Source organism: Oryzias latipes, chromosome 17 (genome assembly GCF_053564925.1).
Source record: "Oryzias latipes strain Hd-rR chromosome 17, Olatipes_Hd-rR_3.1".
Lineage (NCBI taxonomy): Eukaryota > Metazoa > Chordata > Actinopteri > Beloniformes > Adrianichthyidae > Oryzias > Oryzias latipes.
In genome coordinates, this window is record NC_136253.1 from 27,481,365 (window position 1) to 27,497,547 (window position 16,183).

A 16,183-nucleotide genomic window follows, 5' to 3' on the forward strand; every position below is an offset into this window, starting at 1 on the left:
CCAAATAGTTCAATTACTCCAGTGTGAACTTCTCGTGTCTCATCTTCTCCTTTTTATATTCTCTCTTCCTCTTCAAAATAATCAAATTCACCAAACAGGTTAAAGGAAACTTGAAATTACTCGTGTCTTCTCAATTGTGTTGCTGTTGTATTAAGTTGTGGAATAACCTATTTCGACATACGTTCCATGTTTCTGTTGTTTTGGTTGTCAACTAGCATCTAGACCCCTCCAATAATTAGAGGGCCATTAGATTGGAACTGTTTTAGGTGTGCATTATCACTGTGGATGATCACTTTTTAATCCACAACGGCAGCCAATCCGAATAAATTATTCACCAGGACCATGGTACAAGTACAAATAAAAGTACCTGAATTTAGCAATATAATGAAATGCTTGCGATAAACAACGTGTTAGGATAAACAAAATAACAGGATTTGTCATTTTATTCTGAAACTAATGGGATAACTACAGTTCACTTTTGAAGACCTGTGTGAAAAACATAAGGATTGCTTTTGTCGGGTCTATTACAATAGAAATGTCAAACAATTGCCAAATGTTCAGTTAATGTACAGCGTCTCTGTATCTTTCTTTGGGAAGTCATTGAGGTTCTTTAATGTATTGCTTTCTTTGTACACAGCAAAAAGAGGGAAAAAACTAAAGTTAGTGACAGTTTGCTAATGTAAACTAGCAATTTAGGACGTCATAAAAAGACAACTTTCACACAGCAAAACATTCAAAGATTTGTCACAATGAGCTGCACACTTTTTGACTAAAAATGAAACCTGAGACTCCATTCATTTCCTCTACGAGTGGAATTAGCTGTACTGGCATCCCTTTTACTCCAAAAACATCACCCTCTGTGATGTTCAGCAACAGACAGATGAGAGTGAGTGTGTCCTTACAGAACAGAACAGTCCAGCACAGTGGCTTCCCTTTGTGAGGATGTTAGCTGAAGCAAAGGCAGAAACAGCAGCTGGTAAGACCAACTTCCGGTCCTGCTGTGTGGCTCAGTGGCGTTTGTCCTTATCAGCTGTGTGCTCCTGGGCTTCTGATGGGGCAGCGGGCAGAGGTGGAGCCAGCCACAGACAAAGGAGGACGATGAGGTGACAGACGTGGAGCGAGGCTGAGCTGCTGTTTGTTGAGGGATAGGTGTTCCATGAGAGTTCGATGAGACCCAGGATCAGGACTCTGCACAACATCATTAAAACAGACTGTGATTTTAAGAAACGAAGGTCGTTGGACCTTTAAGTCCCACTCCGATGAAAATGGTGTTTTTGGTGTTTTTAACATGTTCTTGTGGCATTTTATTCATGATAAAGGACATGTTTTTTGAAAAATAAGCTAAAAGTTGCATTTCTGAGTATTTCTTTATTTAAATCACTGTCAATCACGAGCAGACGAAACAGTGCCATCTGGAAAAAGAGATTCTTTGTGACGCAGAAAATACAGTGGGCAAGCCACAAACTCTTAGCAAAGGGGAGGGAAGGGCGGGTTTGCTCCGCACCAATGGTCCCGCTGACAACTCAGAGGTGAATTTCTAATGAATCTTCTGCCCCTCTCCAGAAACCATGTCCTAGAAAATGACAGTTCTTTTGTTTTTTTGGCTAAATACTGCATAATCATACTTGAAAGACCACTCGGAATCAAAAGATGATCAGAGCAGGACTTCAACACAGTGAATTTAGGATGTTGTTAAGGCTCCAACATACCTGAGCAGGTGTGCAAGCTTCTCGACTCCCCCGCTCCAAAGCAGGTAAGGCAGAGTGTGGAAGTACCACACATAGAACTGGTAATGCAGCGAACGGCTGAAGCACATGCCAATGAAGTTAGAAGTGAACAGAACCAGAACTATCTGTAATTCTGTGTTAAGGTTCAACAATCCCACAGGAAATCTTAATTCCAAGCCTGAACAGGACTGAACATGCGCATTTAAAAAAGGGGAAGAAAGTACCAGTAAATGAAAATTGGAGTATACTACATAGCCCCTTTCTACTTTCCTTGAAGGCCCAAAGCATTTTATAGTCACAGTCCCATTCACCCATGCACACACACATTAACACACTGATGGAGCGAACCTATAGTCGGCAGTTATTCGTGGGCTTCAATGTCTTGCCCAAGGACCCTTCGACATATCAGCTGAACCTGAGATCTTCTACTGCTGCACCACGGACAAAGTGCATGTCAGTCACCCATTCTGCAAGTTTTTCCCAATTTGTTGAGCCTCATCGTTTCTCTAATCGAAGGGTGAGTTTGGTTTGTTTCGCACTTGTTGGCTATTTTGGCTCATTCCAAAGTAAAAAGACGGGAATTCCTGCTTAGTTTTGTTTCTGCACTTAGAAAACATTTGAATCTCTCTAACTGTTACACGACACAACTGTAAAGACCAGTGATGCACAAATGAAATAAAAGGATATGATCCGCTGAGCTTTTCTGAGCAGGGACTTTCCTTTTGCTCGGTTCCTTGAGGAGTTCAAAAACGCTTTGTCCGGGTCTGTTTGAAATGAGACAATATTTCAAAATGTGTTAAAAATGTAAATTAATGTGTAACCAATGCTGACAATAAAGCAACACATTAAAGGTTTGTAGCATTTCATTATAACACGTGCTGCTGACCTAAACATCTTCCTTTTATTATACAGACTACATTTACATTCAGACCCTGTTCTGTCTAATCGTGTTAACATATGTTGTAGCAACAAAAATATTAAAGTTTGTGTTGGAGAACAGTACAAAAAAAACTGGAAGCAAGTGTGTCATTACAAAGCAGATGGTTTTTCTGCAACAATTATACTCCCAGCACCTGTTCTTTCTAATGCTCGCTCTAATAGCAAGTAAGTTGTTTTAATGCTGAAATACATTAAAACAAATGAGCGTATTTAACATATTATCCTGATTATGGTCTTTTCTGGAAAAGTAGAACAGAAAATCATATTAAGACAAGAGATTTTTTAGGTAAAGAACAGAATGTAGGCAGAAACGTAACCATAATGTTTCCTGGGTAGAATTTATATAAACTTACTTTGCAGATTCCTAGCCCTATGAAAGCTATGGGGAAAAAACACTTATATTTTTGTTTTCAAGTAGTTGCTAAATGAATGTAATTTTGGATCCAAAGTGGATTTATGCATATTTGCATCAATGGCGTCAAGGGGTTCAGTCTAACTTTCGCAGGACCACTGTTATGCTGTCTGGGAAGATCTACTTGTTAACATTTTACTCTGGTTGATACTTGCTGTCTTCTCCCTGCACTTTGTTTTGATTGGGTCAAAAAAAGAAGTAAATATCTGGAAATTCCTACAGCTGATTCCATTGAATGAGTCTGTCCAAATCTACATTTTGGCTCATTTATAGCAACCATAAACTTTGAACAGCAGAGGTCAAACTCACCTTTTCCAACGAGTCAAAGCAAAAAGCAGCAGGGCGAGCAGGTGAGCAGCCAGCAGCGCCAAGTGGAAGTAGCGGTTCAAGAAAAGCCATTCTGGAAGGAAGCGCCAGTTGACGGTCCACTTAAACAAGAACTGCCGGCCGAGATCAAAGGCCCGGCTCACATAACCAACTGGATTCTCCAAGAGAAATGGGAGCCCCAGCAAAAGCTGTGATGAAGACAAGACAAATATGTGAATAAATACACCAGAAAAACATGGATTTGATAACTGAGACAATCAAGTTTAAAAGTCTTAAGGCACATTTTTAATTCTTCCTCTCCATTCAACCAGTTCAGTCAACAACAAAAACAAGCAAAATGTCATACCTGAATCCCTGCACACAATGACAGATTAGGGATTGTCCTCATAAGACCAAATTCCCACAGGAGAAGGAAAAGGAGCCCAGGGGCAAAAAGAAGGACGTTCATTTTCACAGACACAGCTAAACTGTCGAAAATAGATGAATATTGAGTTTTAATGTCATTTGAATGTGAAAATAAAGGACAAACAGTCATTTTGAAATAGAGAGAGATTATTCCTGAAAGGTAGACCATACACTTGCCTGTAAAGGCCACATCCCACAGTCCAGTATCCATCGATGAATAGATTGATGGATGCAAAAAGCAACATCATGGCCACTGGATCGTTAAAGAGACGAAGCACAAAGATGGAATGGATCCGATAGGATGCACAACACACGAAGAAGAATACATAGGGCGGAACCTGAAAGTGTAGTGCAATACTTCAAAATAATTATACAATTCCAAACAATGTGCTGCTATACTACGCTTTTGCAGAACGGGATACCATTTCTGCCTCAAAATACACGAACCTTCTTTGTTCGGTTGTATATTCTGAAGACAAGCAGCAGTGTGATGAGGTAAAAAACTGCAAAAATATACTGGCCCAAGCGGATGTTCGTCCCATGGTTGGTAATGTAGTACAGAGCAGTGAAGACGTAGACAAATCCGGCTGGGTACCTGCAATTTCACAACACAAATTCATCCAGTAAAGCTGGAGATGACGAGCCATCCCTGTACCCGTTAAACTCACACTAAAGGGCCGGTGTCTCCTTTCAGCTGGGTGTAATCATAGGTTCCATTGATGACTCCCTCCACTTCGTCCATATAAGCTTTCCAGTCGATTTCAGTGTCTGCAATGATCAAAGAATGACGATGACAAAACCTCAAAGCATCTATTTCAAATAAGTGTGGATCGTTGCCTGAACATGTTGGGCACATTTTTCAACCATCGTCCCTCGGCTGCTTATCTCACAAATGCATTTTTCTTACAAATGTGACATCATTTACAAGAAAATAAAACAAAACAAACGTCTTTGTTTTTTTTATGTCATTTTAAGATTTGTGATAAGAAGGTTCTCGCTGAAAGTTTGCAATCATCGGTTTTGAGATGTTCATCTATTACTATTAAAAGAAAAAACAACAAGCAAAAACGAATTTTTTACTGGAACAATTCCCACACACGAAGAACTGCAAACAATCGATAAGGATTTTTTTGGGGTTTTTACTAATAAACAAATTGTGTTTTTATTTTATTTCTAATATTGCTTTTTTAAGACTGAGTGTTTAAAAGTGTCACTTTCACGAGTAGAACGAGCCGTTTGTTTTCTTTAACAGGTGTTGCAGCATGTCAATGCGTTGCTAAAGCTAGTTTGTTAGCATTCTGATACATTCAGAAGAATGGCAAACACAGCAGCATGCTAGCTAGCCGCGTGGTTACTCACATGCTACTCTCTGTATCACCCAAAAATTGATTCCGATTTCAAGAAACCACAATACTGAAACGACTAAAAATGTGTATTCCGTTTTGAACAAGACCAAATGCTTGTCTTTCCAAACTGCGTGGATTTTCCCCCACAGTGGAGACGGGGAAACTGCAGGTTTTCTCCGCACACCTCCTGCCATGTTGGCTAAAGAGAACCGAGCGACGTATTGCGAGAGGAGCCAGTTTCCGGTCATGTGTTCTGGGGATCCTTGTCACGTGACGAGGGCAACAGTGTCCACTATGGTTCACATCGATGTGTGAACTTCTTTCTCAACAACTACCAGTAAGGGAAAATGTAACTGTTTATCATTTACCATAATACATAATGCTATAAGCTAGCTGTGGTCGCCCATAAATGAGATTTTTAAGCTTTAATTCCTAAAACATTTAAAGGTCACTGCTAGCTTTCTTAGCATGATGGTTAGCCAAGGGGTTAGCTTTGTTGTGAAAAATCTCATGTTGGACTCGTTTACAACACAGCAACGAGTGCTGAGGTTACTGAGCATAATGTCAAGATGGTATTTGAGTTGTCTGTTACAAATTGCTCTCGCATTTAAACAATTCTGTATTTCTATACCGCTAACCTTTTGTTTGGTTTTCTATATCGTTTCATATTTAAAATAAATACGCAGAGTAGCCAAAATTGGTTCTCAAAGAAATAACATTTGCAACCAAAATAAATATTCGAAAAGTTAGAGAGATGAACTGGTAAAATAACTACTCAGATAATGATAATCACCCATTTAAATGTAACATGATCTGATTTATTGTCTTAACTTCTGGAATGAAAGAGACATTATTTCAAATATATCCAAGTTAAATGATTAACACTTTCAATTTGTAAAAGCTGTCAAATAATTTAGATATTTTCATTTGGACATGGTTACGTGTGACTTTCTAACTAACACTGCTATTAAGGTGTTAGCATCAAACTTTCTACTTTTTTGCTTTGACTTTACAACCATTTGATTTAAAACAAAAATTTTGCAGGAATAAATCTAAACCCCTCTATTCGTTTAAAACTAGCAGATGTGGCAACATACATTTCAAATGTATATAAGTATGAGATATATCACTAATCAAAGCACATATTGATCAACTCTGTTGAGAAGTGTGTCCATTTTTTTGATTGTATTTTTACTTAATTTTAGAGTGGTAACTTTATCATTGAAATTATTGCTGATTATTGCTGATGTATATTTATTGACCATTTTAATCAATCAATTAATAGTACAGTTTAATTTTGGTTTAATTGCTTGAAAGATACTCCGTCAACAGCATTGTTTCTGTGATTAAAACATTAAAACAAATGCATAATAAACACATTTTTTATCATTTTTTTAACAGAGAAACCACCCTAAACTCCACATTAAATATCTATGTGGGCCATTAGAGTCATTCATACTGTTATTTTCTGAAAATGTGCATGTGTCTTTGTGTTAATCTGCTTCTGAGGCTGCAGGGGGACTTTGAGGGAATGGATGGATTTTCGGTGACATTTACAGAGGCAGTGTGTCTCGGAACCAGCCTCACTTTGTCCGGAATTTTCTACTACCTGCATAAGAAGAAGAAGAATGTTGTGGATAAGCTTGAGGTTAGTATTGGAAATGAGCTGTTCTAGCCCAATCACCACTGTACAGTAAAGGATTGTGCAAAAACATTCTTTGGTTTGGTTTTAACTTTTATTAAAAGAGCTTACCAGGTATGGGTGGGTTTAAAAAGTTGGTTAATATTATCGATCTTCACATAGAATAACAGAACTCATGAAAAATGTACGTACTTTTCAAAGCAATTTCTTGTAATTATTCATCAAAGAACCAGCTTTTTTGTCGTTTTTTTGTGTCAAATTTTTTAAGTACACTAAACTTTCACCTCTATAAAGTTTAGGTGATGGGTTTTCAAATTAAATTGGTTTTAGAGTGGATAATTGACAGAGAAACCCATGTTTGATTATATTTAGTTTACTTGGAGATCATGAACTTGTGAAGCAAAGTGGATTTAGACTTTGGAAGTACTACGCAGCTTAGGGATAGCAGTTCGGTCTAATTACCATAACATCCTAAATTGTTCAAACAACAAATGAAAACACACAATAAAACAATATATTTTGTTTTATGGTCATATTTTTGTTGAGCTTTATTCTTACTCTATTGTAGAAATCCATGTAGCCTTGATTCTTAGCACACGCTGCAGCAGCATGTATGAATTGTTTTTGTTTTGATCTTTGTTTTCAGAACGCTCCACACTTCACAATAGATGGAAAACTGAGAAACCTGTTAAAAGCCACTCCTGGAGAGGCTCTACAATATGCTGTCATTGAAGGTAAATTCCTTCTGTTAGTGCAGACATCACACTTCTGTTTTGAAATCTTTGGTCTACATTTGCTTGGGTCTTTGTTTCTTTGTTTAAGGTTCGGTGAAACCTGCAGGCGAGCCTTTGAGGAGTAACTCCCACCAAGACATTGTGGGAGTGTTGCAGAAATTCACTTTGAAAGAACACAGACTAGTTTGGAGCGGCATTTCACGCTCGTGGTAAGTGTTTGTATTCCGATGACCCTCCTTTTTTAAGATGCCACATACGTGTTATGGAACAGGGACAGTTGTCCTTGGCTGTGTTAATCACCTCTGGTTTTCATGTTAGCTGACATGGACAACATATTTTAAAGACATTTTAGTTAAAACAAAATTACTCAGATTTGAATGGATTTTATTTCTAAATTTACTACATTTAAAAACCTAAAGATCTTATTTTTTTTTCTATATTATAATGTAAAATTCTTTTTTGTTAATATGAACTTTATTTTGACAAAAATTGACAAGGAAATAAAAGCATTTGATAGTGACTGATTCTTTAAGTTGTCCCACGTAAGAACCCACTCCGATTATCTTTTGATTAAAAGTGTTGCTAGTAGTCTTTAAATTATGATTATGGCGTTTAGCCAAAATCCAAAAACCTGTCACTTTTTTGGCATGCGAGCTACTTTTGAGACGACAAGCCCCAAAAGACTGTATAAATACGACTGAGCAAACAGCGGCCCCTGATTCGTGGGCGGGGTTTAAAAAGCGCGTACCTCGCTCTGGGCAACACTGCTGCCTGAGTGGGCTCGGATCCCTCGAACGGGAACCGCAGACCCGGCAGCAGGCTGTTGCAGGACGGCTGGGACAGATGGTGCGTCTCAGACTCGCTTAAGATCGAGGACCCACGCGGCCTCAACAAACACTCCTGAGGGCCGGAGTGGTCCTCCAACAGGAAAAGAAAGAAAAGCAGAGCACGAAGCTTGTTGCCCACCCAGCGTGTTTTCTACGTCACAAATAAGCTCTTTTTCAACCAGCATTTTTTTGTCTGTTCCTGGTTCACAACAGTTTGAATAAAGAAATTCTAAGAAATGCTTTTTAAAGCTTAATTTTCTTTATACATGTCCTCCATCATCCAAAAAAGGCTACAAGAACATGCTAAAACCACCAAACACACCATTTTTAGCGAAGTGGGTCTATAAATAAAAATTCGTTATGGAACACTTTAACAGAATGTAAAAAAAAAAAAGAACCCAGGAAGTCACATTGTATGATTTTTTTAAAAAGAATTTATTAGTAAAATTGTGCAGAAAATCATGATTTATTATCTCAGATGACTATGTTGTCCTTTTCTTCTGCAGGATGGACACTGAACGGATCTTGCACAAAAGAGTGAATGTGACGCCATTTTCTCTAGTTGGTCTGGATGAGACGGCGGTGAGAGTGCTGAGTCCCCTGCATGCATCGGGGGAAAACACCGAAATCATAAATGAGAAATTCCACCAGCCCAGTTACAGTTTTGGGCAGCTTGTAGGACAGTACCTGAGCGGAGAGAAGCCTAAAGGACACCTGGAGATTGAGGAAATGCTCAAAGTCAGTTAATCTTAAAATAGAGAAATCATGTTTGATGCTTATAAAAACACATTTGGCAAATATTTGATTGTTTTCCAGGTGGGTACAACGCTTACAGGGATCGGAGAGTTGATACTGGACACGGAGGGTAATCTGTGTCTTCGACCCCCCTCTGACAACTCGGAGTACTTCTTGAGCTTGGCAGACTTTGAAACGGTTTGCAAAGAGAATTGTCTTGTAGCTTTTTGGTGGAAGGTGCTGGCAGCCACCTCTGCTTTGGCCGGGGCGGCCGTCCTCTTCTGGGTCGCTCTACGCTACTACAAACACCTAAAACGCCGCTGGGAGATGGAGCAGGAAAGCCAAGAGTTTGCCAGGCTTCTGGCCGAGGCAGCCAGGCTCAGAGCTAATGACGGCGGCGTCCCCCCAAATGAGGCCAATAATCATTCGTTTCCACCCAACGAATGTGTGATTTGCCTCACTCAACCACGAGACTGTATCCTGCTGGAGTGTGGACACGTGTGCTGCTGCTTTGTCTGCTTCCAGTCCATGCACCAACAGAAATGTCCCATCTGCAGGCAGGATATTGTCAGAGTGCTGCCTTTCTACCAGCCCTGATTAATCCGTCTGCGACTGTCTGACAATGCACTTTTATTTCGAAAAATCTATGACAATTAATGATTTGTTAGAATTTGTAAATGAGAGGACAATTAAATTATTTTTTAAAGTGTTACCATTAAGCAATACATATTTCTATTTAATGTGCCTTTGTCTGTACCTAATGGGCTGCCTGATGTCTCACATTGGAAATACTGTGGAGTATTGATCCGATCAGGAGGCTGGAAGTTTCAGAAAAAACAGCCTCACTGTTCACTGTAATGTGCTCAGCTATTAAATGGAAGAGTGTTTAAAAAAAAGCTGCAACTAATTCTGTGACTTTTATAGTTAACTGGATGGGAAAACGTGTATTTAAACACATTTGTTAACAGTTACAAACGAGGCAAAAATATAATTGTTTGGGATTTTATCCTAATTTGGTTTTATAATAATTTAGCAAAACTGCTTAAACTCATTAGTCAAGCTGTATTTTCACATTTTGAAGCATTTTTTTTCATAAACAGTATTTGCATCCTAGGAAGAAAACCTTTGACAATAGGGAAAGTGAAAGAAAAAAACAGTATCATGGATCTTATTTTAGGCTGAATCTCTGAAGGTAAGGACAATTGACAGAAGTGATTAAACCCTGAGTTTTTCAAAGCAAATGTTGCATAATTCTGTGAATACCGTGTACTAAGCTAAATCAAAGGTGGAGAGTTGTTGATGAATGAGCTCTATATCAAGCTGATCCAGAAAGGTGAGAGTGAATGGATGTGATATGTGGCCCTGCGACAGACTGGCGATCTGTCCAGGGCGCCGCCTGCCTTCGCCCACAAGTGGCCGGGATAGGCTCTGGCAGCCCCGTGACCCCAAAAGGGACAAAATGGAAGAAGATAAATGAATGAACTTATCAGAAACTTTAGCATTATAACGCTAACTCGGCGGCCTTGTGGTAGAAAGAGAGATGGAAGGTTGTGAGTTCAAATCCACAGTCCAGTCATACCAAAGACTCTAAAAATGGGACCAAATGCTTCCCTGCTTGACACCAGTTCTTAACCCTTGTGCTGTCCTAGGCACTTTAACATTGGGAGTTGGGTCATCTAGACCCACTAGACAGTGCTCTGAACCTTTTTTCTTCAATGATTTGTGAACCTCACTGGTGTCCATGGATTAAATGAAATCTTTCCACCTTTATCCACCTTTGTTATGGTAGGAAGAACACGTCAATGCAAGGGTTGGGTCATCTAAGGTAGCACAAGGGTTAAAAAATGTCTTATCTTGACTTTGTGTCAACTAAAATGACTTTAAATCAACACCCATGATTTAATTCCATCATTAAAATTAGATTTAATTATGTGAATAATTAATGGGACATTTCCTGCTATCAAAAATGTTGAATTCATATAGCAAATTATCAGCTATACTTTTGTACGGTTTTCTGTCCTAAAACAGGTTTCTAATTTCTACATCAAACAAAGAAACTGTTAGAAAAAACAGCTTGGCTTGGTGCAAAATCTAATTCTTTCTCCAAGTACTCTGCTTCAGTCAGCTGCCCTTTCTCCACAGACGTTCAGCTGTGAATTAATCAAAATCTCTTAGGGACGATAAAAAATAATTCTGTTAGTGTTTATTTTGATAAGCTGTTTATTTCTTTAAAAAAAAAGTCAAATGTTTCCAAATACAGTATCCAGCAATTTAAAGTGTAACTGCTGTTTTCACCACTAGATGTCCTTTTTCTCACTTTTAGTGAATGACGTTTCTCCTGCACGGACCTGTCTGTGGTACTGACACTGTTTTCCACATCACATGGAATTATCATCCACTAAGAGGTTCTGTTTAATCCACTTTGATCGCCATCAAAGCATTAAAATGTGATTCTCTTGAATGGCTTTGTCTATTGGATTTGGATGATATGCTGGTTTTGTTTAGGAGCTTATTATGGACACAACTTGTAATCCCCCTGCTTCCAGTTTATTCCGAACTTTAATTAATCAAATATTAACTTTTTCTGACACACTCAGTAGAAGCATGTCTGGAATTAGACTGGGAGATTGTGAGATTTATGTCTCAAAGTAAAGTCTCTGAAAATGGAGCCTAACTTTTTCTTGCTTTAGAATCAACATAAAATAGTAAACCTCATTACCTTTTTACTTCTCTGCATGATTTATCAAATTTGTAAACAGCAGTGATACAAAGGAAGACAAAAATGTCATAAGTAACCCTTGTGCTATCCTAGGCACTTTAACATTGGCAGTTGGGTCATCTAGACCCACTAGACAGTGCTCTGAACCTTTTTTCTTCAATGATTTGTGAACCCCACTGGTGTCCATGGATTACATGAAATCTTTCCACCTTTATCCACCTTTGTCATGGTAGGGAGAACATGTCAATGTAAGGGTGGGGTCATCTAAGATAGTACAAGGGATAAAATAGTTTATGGTTTGGAAAACCACTAAAAGAGAGATTAAGACTTTTTTATTTGGGATATTTTTATTTAGTCAGGGAGTACTGTCAAGTTGTGCAACATCACATCTTAAAATTCAATATGTTGCTTTAATCTCCCATGTTGAGCTCTAACAGGGTTGAAAAATATCAAAACCTCTTTACTTGACCATTTATGAATAGGACTTTGGAGTTGTTTCTCATGAAACCTGTATTTTGAATTAGTTGCGACATGTCTTCCAGGCCCACATTACACCTCTCTCATGGAAAATGTTCCAGTGTTTGACATATTTCTTTAAGTCTTGTTCTGCCATTGTTCCTACAACCCATCTCCTATTTCTTGGATGTTTCTGTATTTTTCTGTTTCTCTTGATTTTTTTTTATGCAGATGTTCACGGATTTTCTAGAATACACCGATTTATATTCTTATGATCCAACCAGATCAATCTGTCTGAGGCAAGTTGTTAAACGTATCAACCAATCCCATTATAAATTCATTTTAAAATGAAATAAATAGATTAAATTAATGTTAGAAAATACCGTACCATTTGGTTCAAGACACGGTAGGTTTATTTTACTATAACATAAAAACAACCAAGTGCATCACAGTGGAAAACACACATGTAATGGCAGCAAAAACTGATCAAACCATCATTACAGACAATGTGTGGAAACACTTTGAATTTTGCAAAGACGTGTGACCATACAGTGTGCTAGAATGTTCTAATGATGTTCTGTTTGTGTTATTTTGATGTGGAAAAACAACAGTGGGCTGAAAATTTAGGAAATTAAACTGTGATTGGATTTGCCATTCATTCTTGTCTACTTGTTTGTTTGTACACATATTTTATTTACACTTGATTATCTTGCAATAAATACAGGGAATCTGGAAAACTTAACCTGCACTGTTCAGTACCAGATATTTATATCTCTGAGTCACACTGGTTAAAGTTTTGGCTAAAAATGTCCTGGATCCATTTTAGGTCAGTGAATCAGATTTTTCTAAATGAACCAATATCGACTATGAATTGAATCAGTAACCACTAATTAGGAAATTAATTGAATTGCTATTAGAATGAACCTTTTTCTCAAACTCACCCACTTTTCCTTAGATTTTATTGTTTTTCTTAGTTGTTTCTTTGCTGTTTTGAAGGCTGGTAAATAAACTCAGTAAATACAAAAGTCCCTCTGTCTGCTTGATCTGCTGCATTTTGCTCAGGACAAGGCAAATCTAAATATCACTTTTTTATGTCTACAGTCCTGCCGGGGTCCACATTGTTTCAGAACACAGCAAACTGTCTGCTGCAGTGATGTGTCGTAAAAGTCACTGGTCTGGCATGCAAACCCCAATTAAACTGAGGCCACTAATGCTTCCTGACAGAGACCCTTATAGGTCTGCACCCAGCCCAATGTCCCCCCACTGTGCTTCTCCTCTGGTTCTGACAGGCCTCTGTGCGATTTCCTACTTATGAATGACCACACACTGCTGGGGCCAAGGTCGTTGTCCCTCTCCAAAAATCCTCTCAAGACCAGTCTCTTGAGAAAACACCTCCTTTCACACACCCTACCATGTATAAACTGCCCTCACTTTGAACCCCTGTGACCAGCAAAGTTCCTTTATTCTATAAAACTAGATTTTTATTTTTTGAATATAAGTGATTAAAGATCACATTTAAAGTGTGAATGTGAAAATATGAATGAAGAAGTTCTGTTAAAGCTTGCTATTATCTTACAAATTGCTGGATTGACTACCAAACAATAAGGATTTTTAAAAGGACTATAATCCATTATTTTTAATTATTCAACTGTTTGACTATATATAGGCTACCCCCCTCCCCCGAAAAAAAAAAAAAACACGTCGCCATAAACTCAAAAGAAAGTCACAAATTTTCCAAAAGATTTATTTGAATGTAATTTGTATAAAAGCCATAATTTTGTTTGCTACTGCAGAAAAAACATTAAAAGTAAAAACAGGAAGACAGAATTAAAGCAAAGCTTTTCAAAATAAAATAACATAATGTGTTTTGACTACTCTAAAAAAAGATTGATAATATTTATTTTATCTATAACACAGTTTGAACTAAAAATGTCTATTTTTCCATAGGGTTTTGGCTTTCATGTGCTTTTTGTCTCTTCTGTAAGGGAGCAGCTTGTTGATGTGAGGAGAAACACTGCAGTCACACTACTGTCAAAAAGTAGGTCACTCATCCCACGTTTTATTGCATGCCCGTAGCAGATGGGTGACAGTGGTAATTGGCATCAGGGAGCAGAGCACACTGTGATGGCCACCTCTCCTGAGATAATGCATCTCAGTTGGAGTGTCTGGAAACGTGGCCAGGGAAGTTAGAAAATGAAAGGTTTTCCAGTTTTTCCGAAAGCCTCGATCCTGGACCATCATGTGTGGAACAAAAGGATAGGAAGTGTGGACGAGTGCAAGATTACCATTAAAAAAAAAACTCACAGTTGTTGTGAAAAGATGGAGGTATGCCATGTTTATTCCGATTTATTGTTCCAATCGCATCACTGGCCTCCATCTGCTATTCTTGAGCTGATGAACAAATCAGAGAGCTTATGAACTGTAGAAGAATGGCGCCACAAAGGCAGACTGTTAAAGGTCATTTTGGCATCAATTCTTTTGCCTTTCTGGTCCTTGGATTTTCTGATGACATTTTCTCAATAGATAATGTACAGTAAGTAAATATCATTTTTGGATAAGTTGAAAAAACTTCTAGCAAGAAATTACTGTGTCTTTTAGCCAGTTTTAGTGTTTTTTTTCCAGTGATGGAGGACATATATAAAGAAAATTAATCCTAAAACTGCTTTTCTAAGTATTTCTTTGTTAAAATTGTTGTGCATCAGTAGCAGAAACAATGTGTCATTGCAAAAGCTTAAAGCAGCACATGGGTGTTACAGTTGGCGGGCAGAGTCTCCCTGCTCTGCTCCATTCCAATGCAGACAATTATCCATGCACGTCTTCAGTTTGTTGCATAATCATAATTAAAAGAACATTGGGAACGCTTCTAAAAGAGCTCAAAAGATGATTGGAGTGGGACTGTAATACCTCATGGATGGGACTGAGAGCATGGTGTCTTTTGTATTACTCAAACTATTGAGGGTCGGGACACAATGATATGGTAACCAATGACAAAAAACAAAATTTTCATTGCATTTGGCACAGGGGAACAGATGTTGATGATTAAAGTTCATCATCGGCTACGTTTTTTTTTTTTTTTAAAGTTTCTTTTCTTATAGTTCCATCAGTTCTCACACACTTGTGGGTTTGAAATTTGTTCTGTGCATCTGACCCAATCCCCGGAGGAGCGGTAAGCTGCACTCACAGCCAAGCACAGAAAATGTTTGGTGGTTCTAACCCCCAATCCAAACCCTCAGTACTGAGTATCAAGCAGGGAAGCTTAGGGTCGCACTTAGAATCTGTAGTATGAATATGAATAGAATATATGGCACATCTGACATGTTTACACACAAATTTTGTACGCAATTTTGCACACTAATTTCAGACATTCTTCATTACAGTTTATATTTTTTCACATGTATATACTGATCTGTTTGATTGATATAGTATTTCATTGTTCCTTGCTATTCTTGCACTGTCATGGTGATGCCTCAATCTCATTGTACAACGGACAATGAAAATAAAGCAAATCTAATCTAATCTAATCTAATCTAATCTAATCTAATCTAATCTAATCTAATGACAACTGTGCAGTAATGAGTTGTCCTCACCTCACACGCTAAAAGCTTGATGTTACGCTCTTTGGTGCCTTGGTCCACAAACTATGTAGAGAAAAAACAGCAATTAAAAAATGTGGTAACATTTTGTACAATCAAATACATTATAAATTGTGAATCAGACAGTTTTTCCTTATCAGATTACATTAAAAGCAATCTGGTTATGATTAAAGTATTCCAAATGGATGCTGAGTAATCTAATTACAGCATGTGCAATTGATTTTAATTTTGTATTTTAAATATATTTGGAGTAAACAAATTACATTCTCTGTAACCAGATTACTAATGACTGATTTCACTTTGACTAATCAGATTACTTTA

At 38.0% G+C, this 16,183-nt stretch overlaps 2 protein-coding genes across 4 annotated transcripts; one reads left to right on the forward strand and one right to left on the reverse strand.

Annotated features, from left to right (window-relative positions):
• Positions 1-425: 425 nt before the first annotated feature.
• Positions 426-5,404, reverse strand: alg3 (ALG3 alpha-1,3- mannosyltransferase). 2 transcript variants are annotated; one of them, XM_078935061.1, is made up of 9 exons: positions 5,170-5,404; positions 4,479-4,578; positions 4,258-4,405; positions 3,988-4,148; positions 3,752-3,872; positions 3,388-3,593; positions 2,414-2,491; positions 1,710-1,853; positions 426-1,188 (listed from the first exon to the last, which is right to left on the reverse strand). In XM_078935061.1, the coding sequence occupies exons 1-9, from the start codon at positions 5,402-5,404 to the stop codon at positions 1,008-1,010; spliced, it is 1,374 nt and encodes a 457-aa protein (XP_078791187.1). In that variant the 3' UTR covers positions 426-1,007. The 2 variants fall into 2 exon arrangements, with proteins under 2 accessions (XP_078791187.1, XP_078791188.1); XM_078935062.1 differs by lacking the exon at positions 426-1,188 and adding an exon at positions 1,371-1,573.
• mul2 (mitochondrial E3 ubiquitin protein ligase 2) lies at positions 5,362-9,990 on the forward strand. 2 transcript variants are annotated; one of them, XM_004079203.4, is made up of 6 exons: positions 5,362-5,493; positions 6,666-6,804; positions 7,445-7,532; positions 7,621-7,741; positions 8,866-9,097; positions 9,176-9,990. In XM_004079203.4, exons 2-6 carry the CDS (start codon positions 6,688-6,690, stop codon positions 9,689-9,691), a joined length of 1,074 nt encoding a protein of 357 aa, XP_004079251.1. In that variant the 5' UTR covers positions 5,362-5,493; positions 6,666-6,687; the 3' UTR covers positions 9,692-9,990. The 2 variants fall into 2 exon arrangements, with proteins under 2 accessions (XP_004079251.1, XP_020566701.2); XM_020711042.3 differs by having other exon boundaries at positions 5,399-5,492; positions 6,653-6,804.
• Positions 9,991-16,183: the final 6,193 nt, after the last annotated feature.

Excerpts from the sequence above, each read along its gene's own strand:
- alg3 (XM_078935061.1), bottom strand. The coding sequence starts at position 5,404 with ATGACCGGAAACTGGCTCCTCTCGCAATACGTCGCTCGGTTCTCTTTA. Across the intron at positions 3,873-3,987 it reads GTGGGATGTGGCCTTTACAG|TTTAGCTGTGTCTGTGAAAA; the intron begins GCAAGTGTATGG and ends TATTTTCGACAG. Across the intron at positions 1,854-2,413 it reads CAGAAAAGCTCAGCGGATCA|GATAGTTCTGGTTCTGTTCA; the intron begins TATCCTTTTATT and ends CACAGAATTACA.
- mul2 (XM_004079203.4), top strand. The coding sequence starts at position 6,688 with ATGGATGGATTTTCGGTGACATTTACAGAGGCAGTGTGTCTCGGAACC. Across the intron at positions 6,805-7,444 it reads ATGTTGTGGATAAGCTTGAG|AACGCTCCACACTTCACAAT; the intron begins GTTAGTATTGGA and ends CTTTGTTTTCAG. Across the intron at positions 9,098-9,175 it reads AGATTGAGGAAATGCTCAAA|GTGGGTACAACGCTTACAGG; the intron begins GTCAGTTAATCT and ends ATTGTTTTCCAG.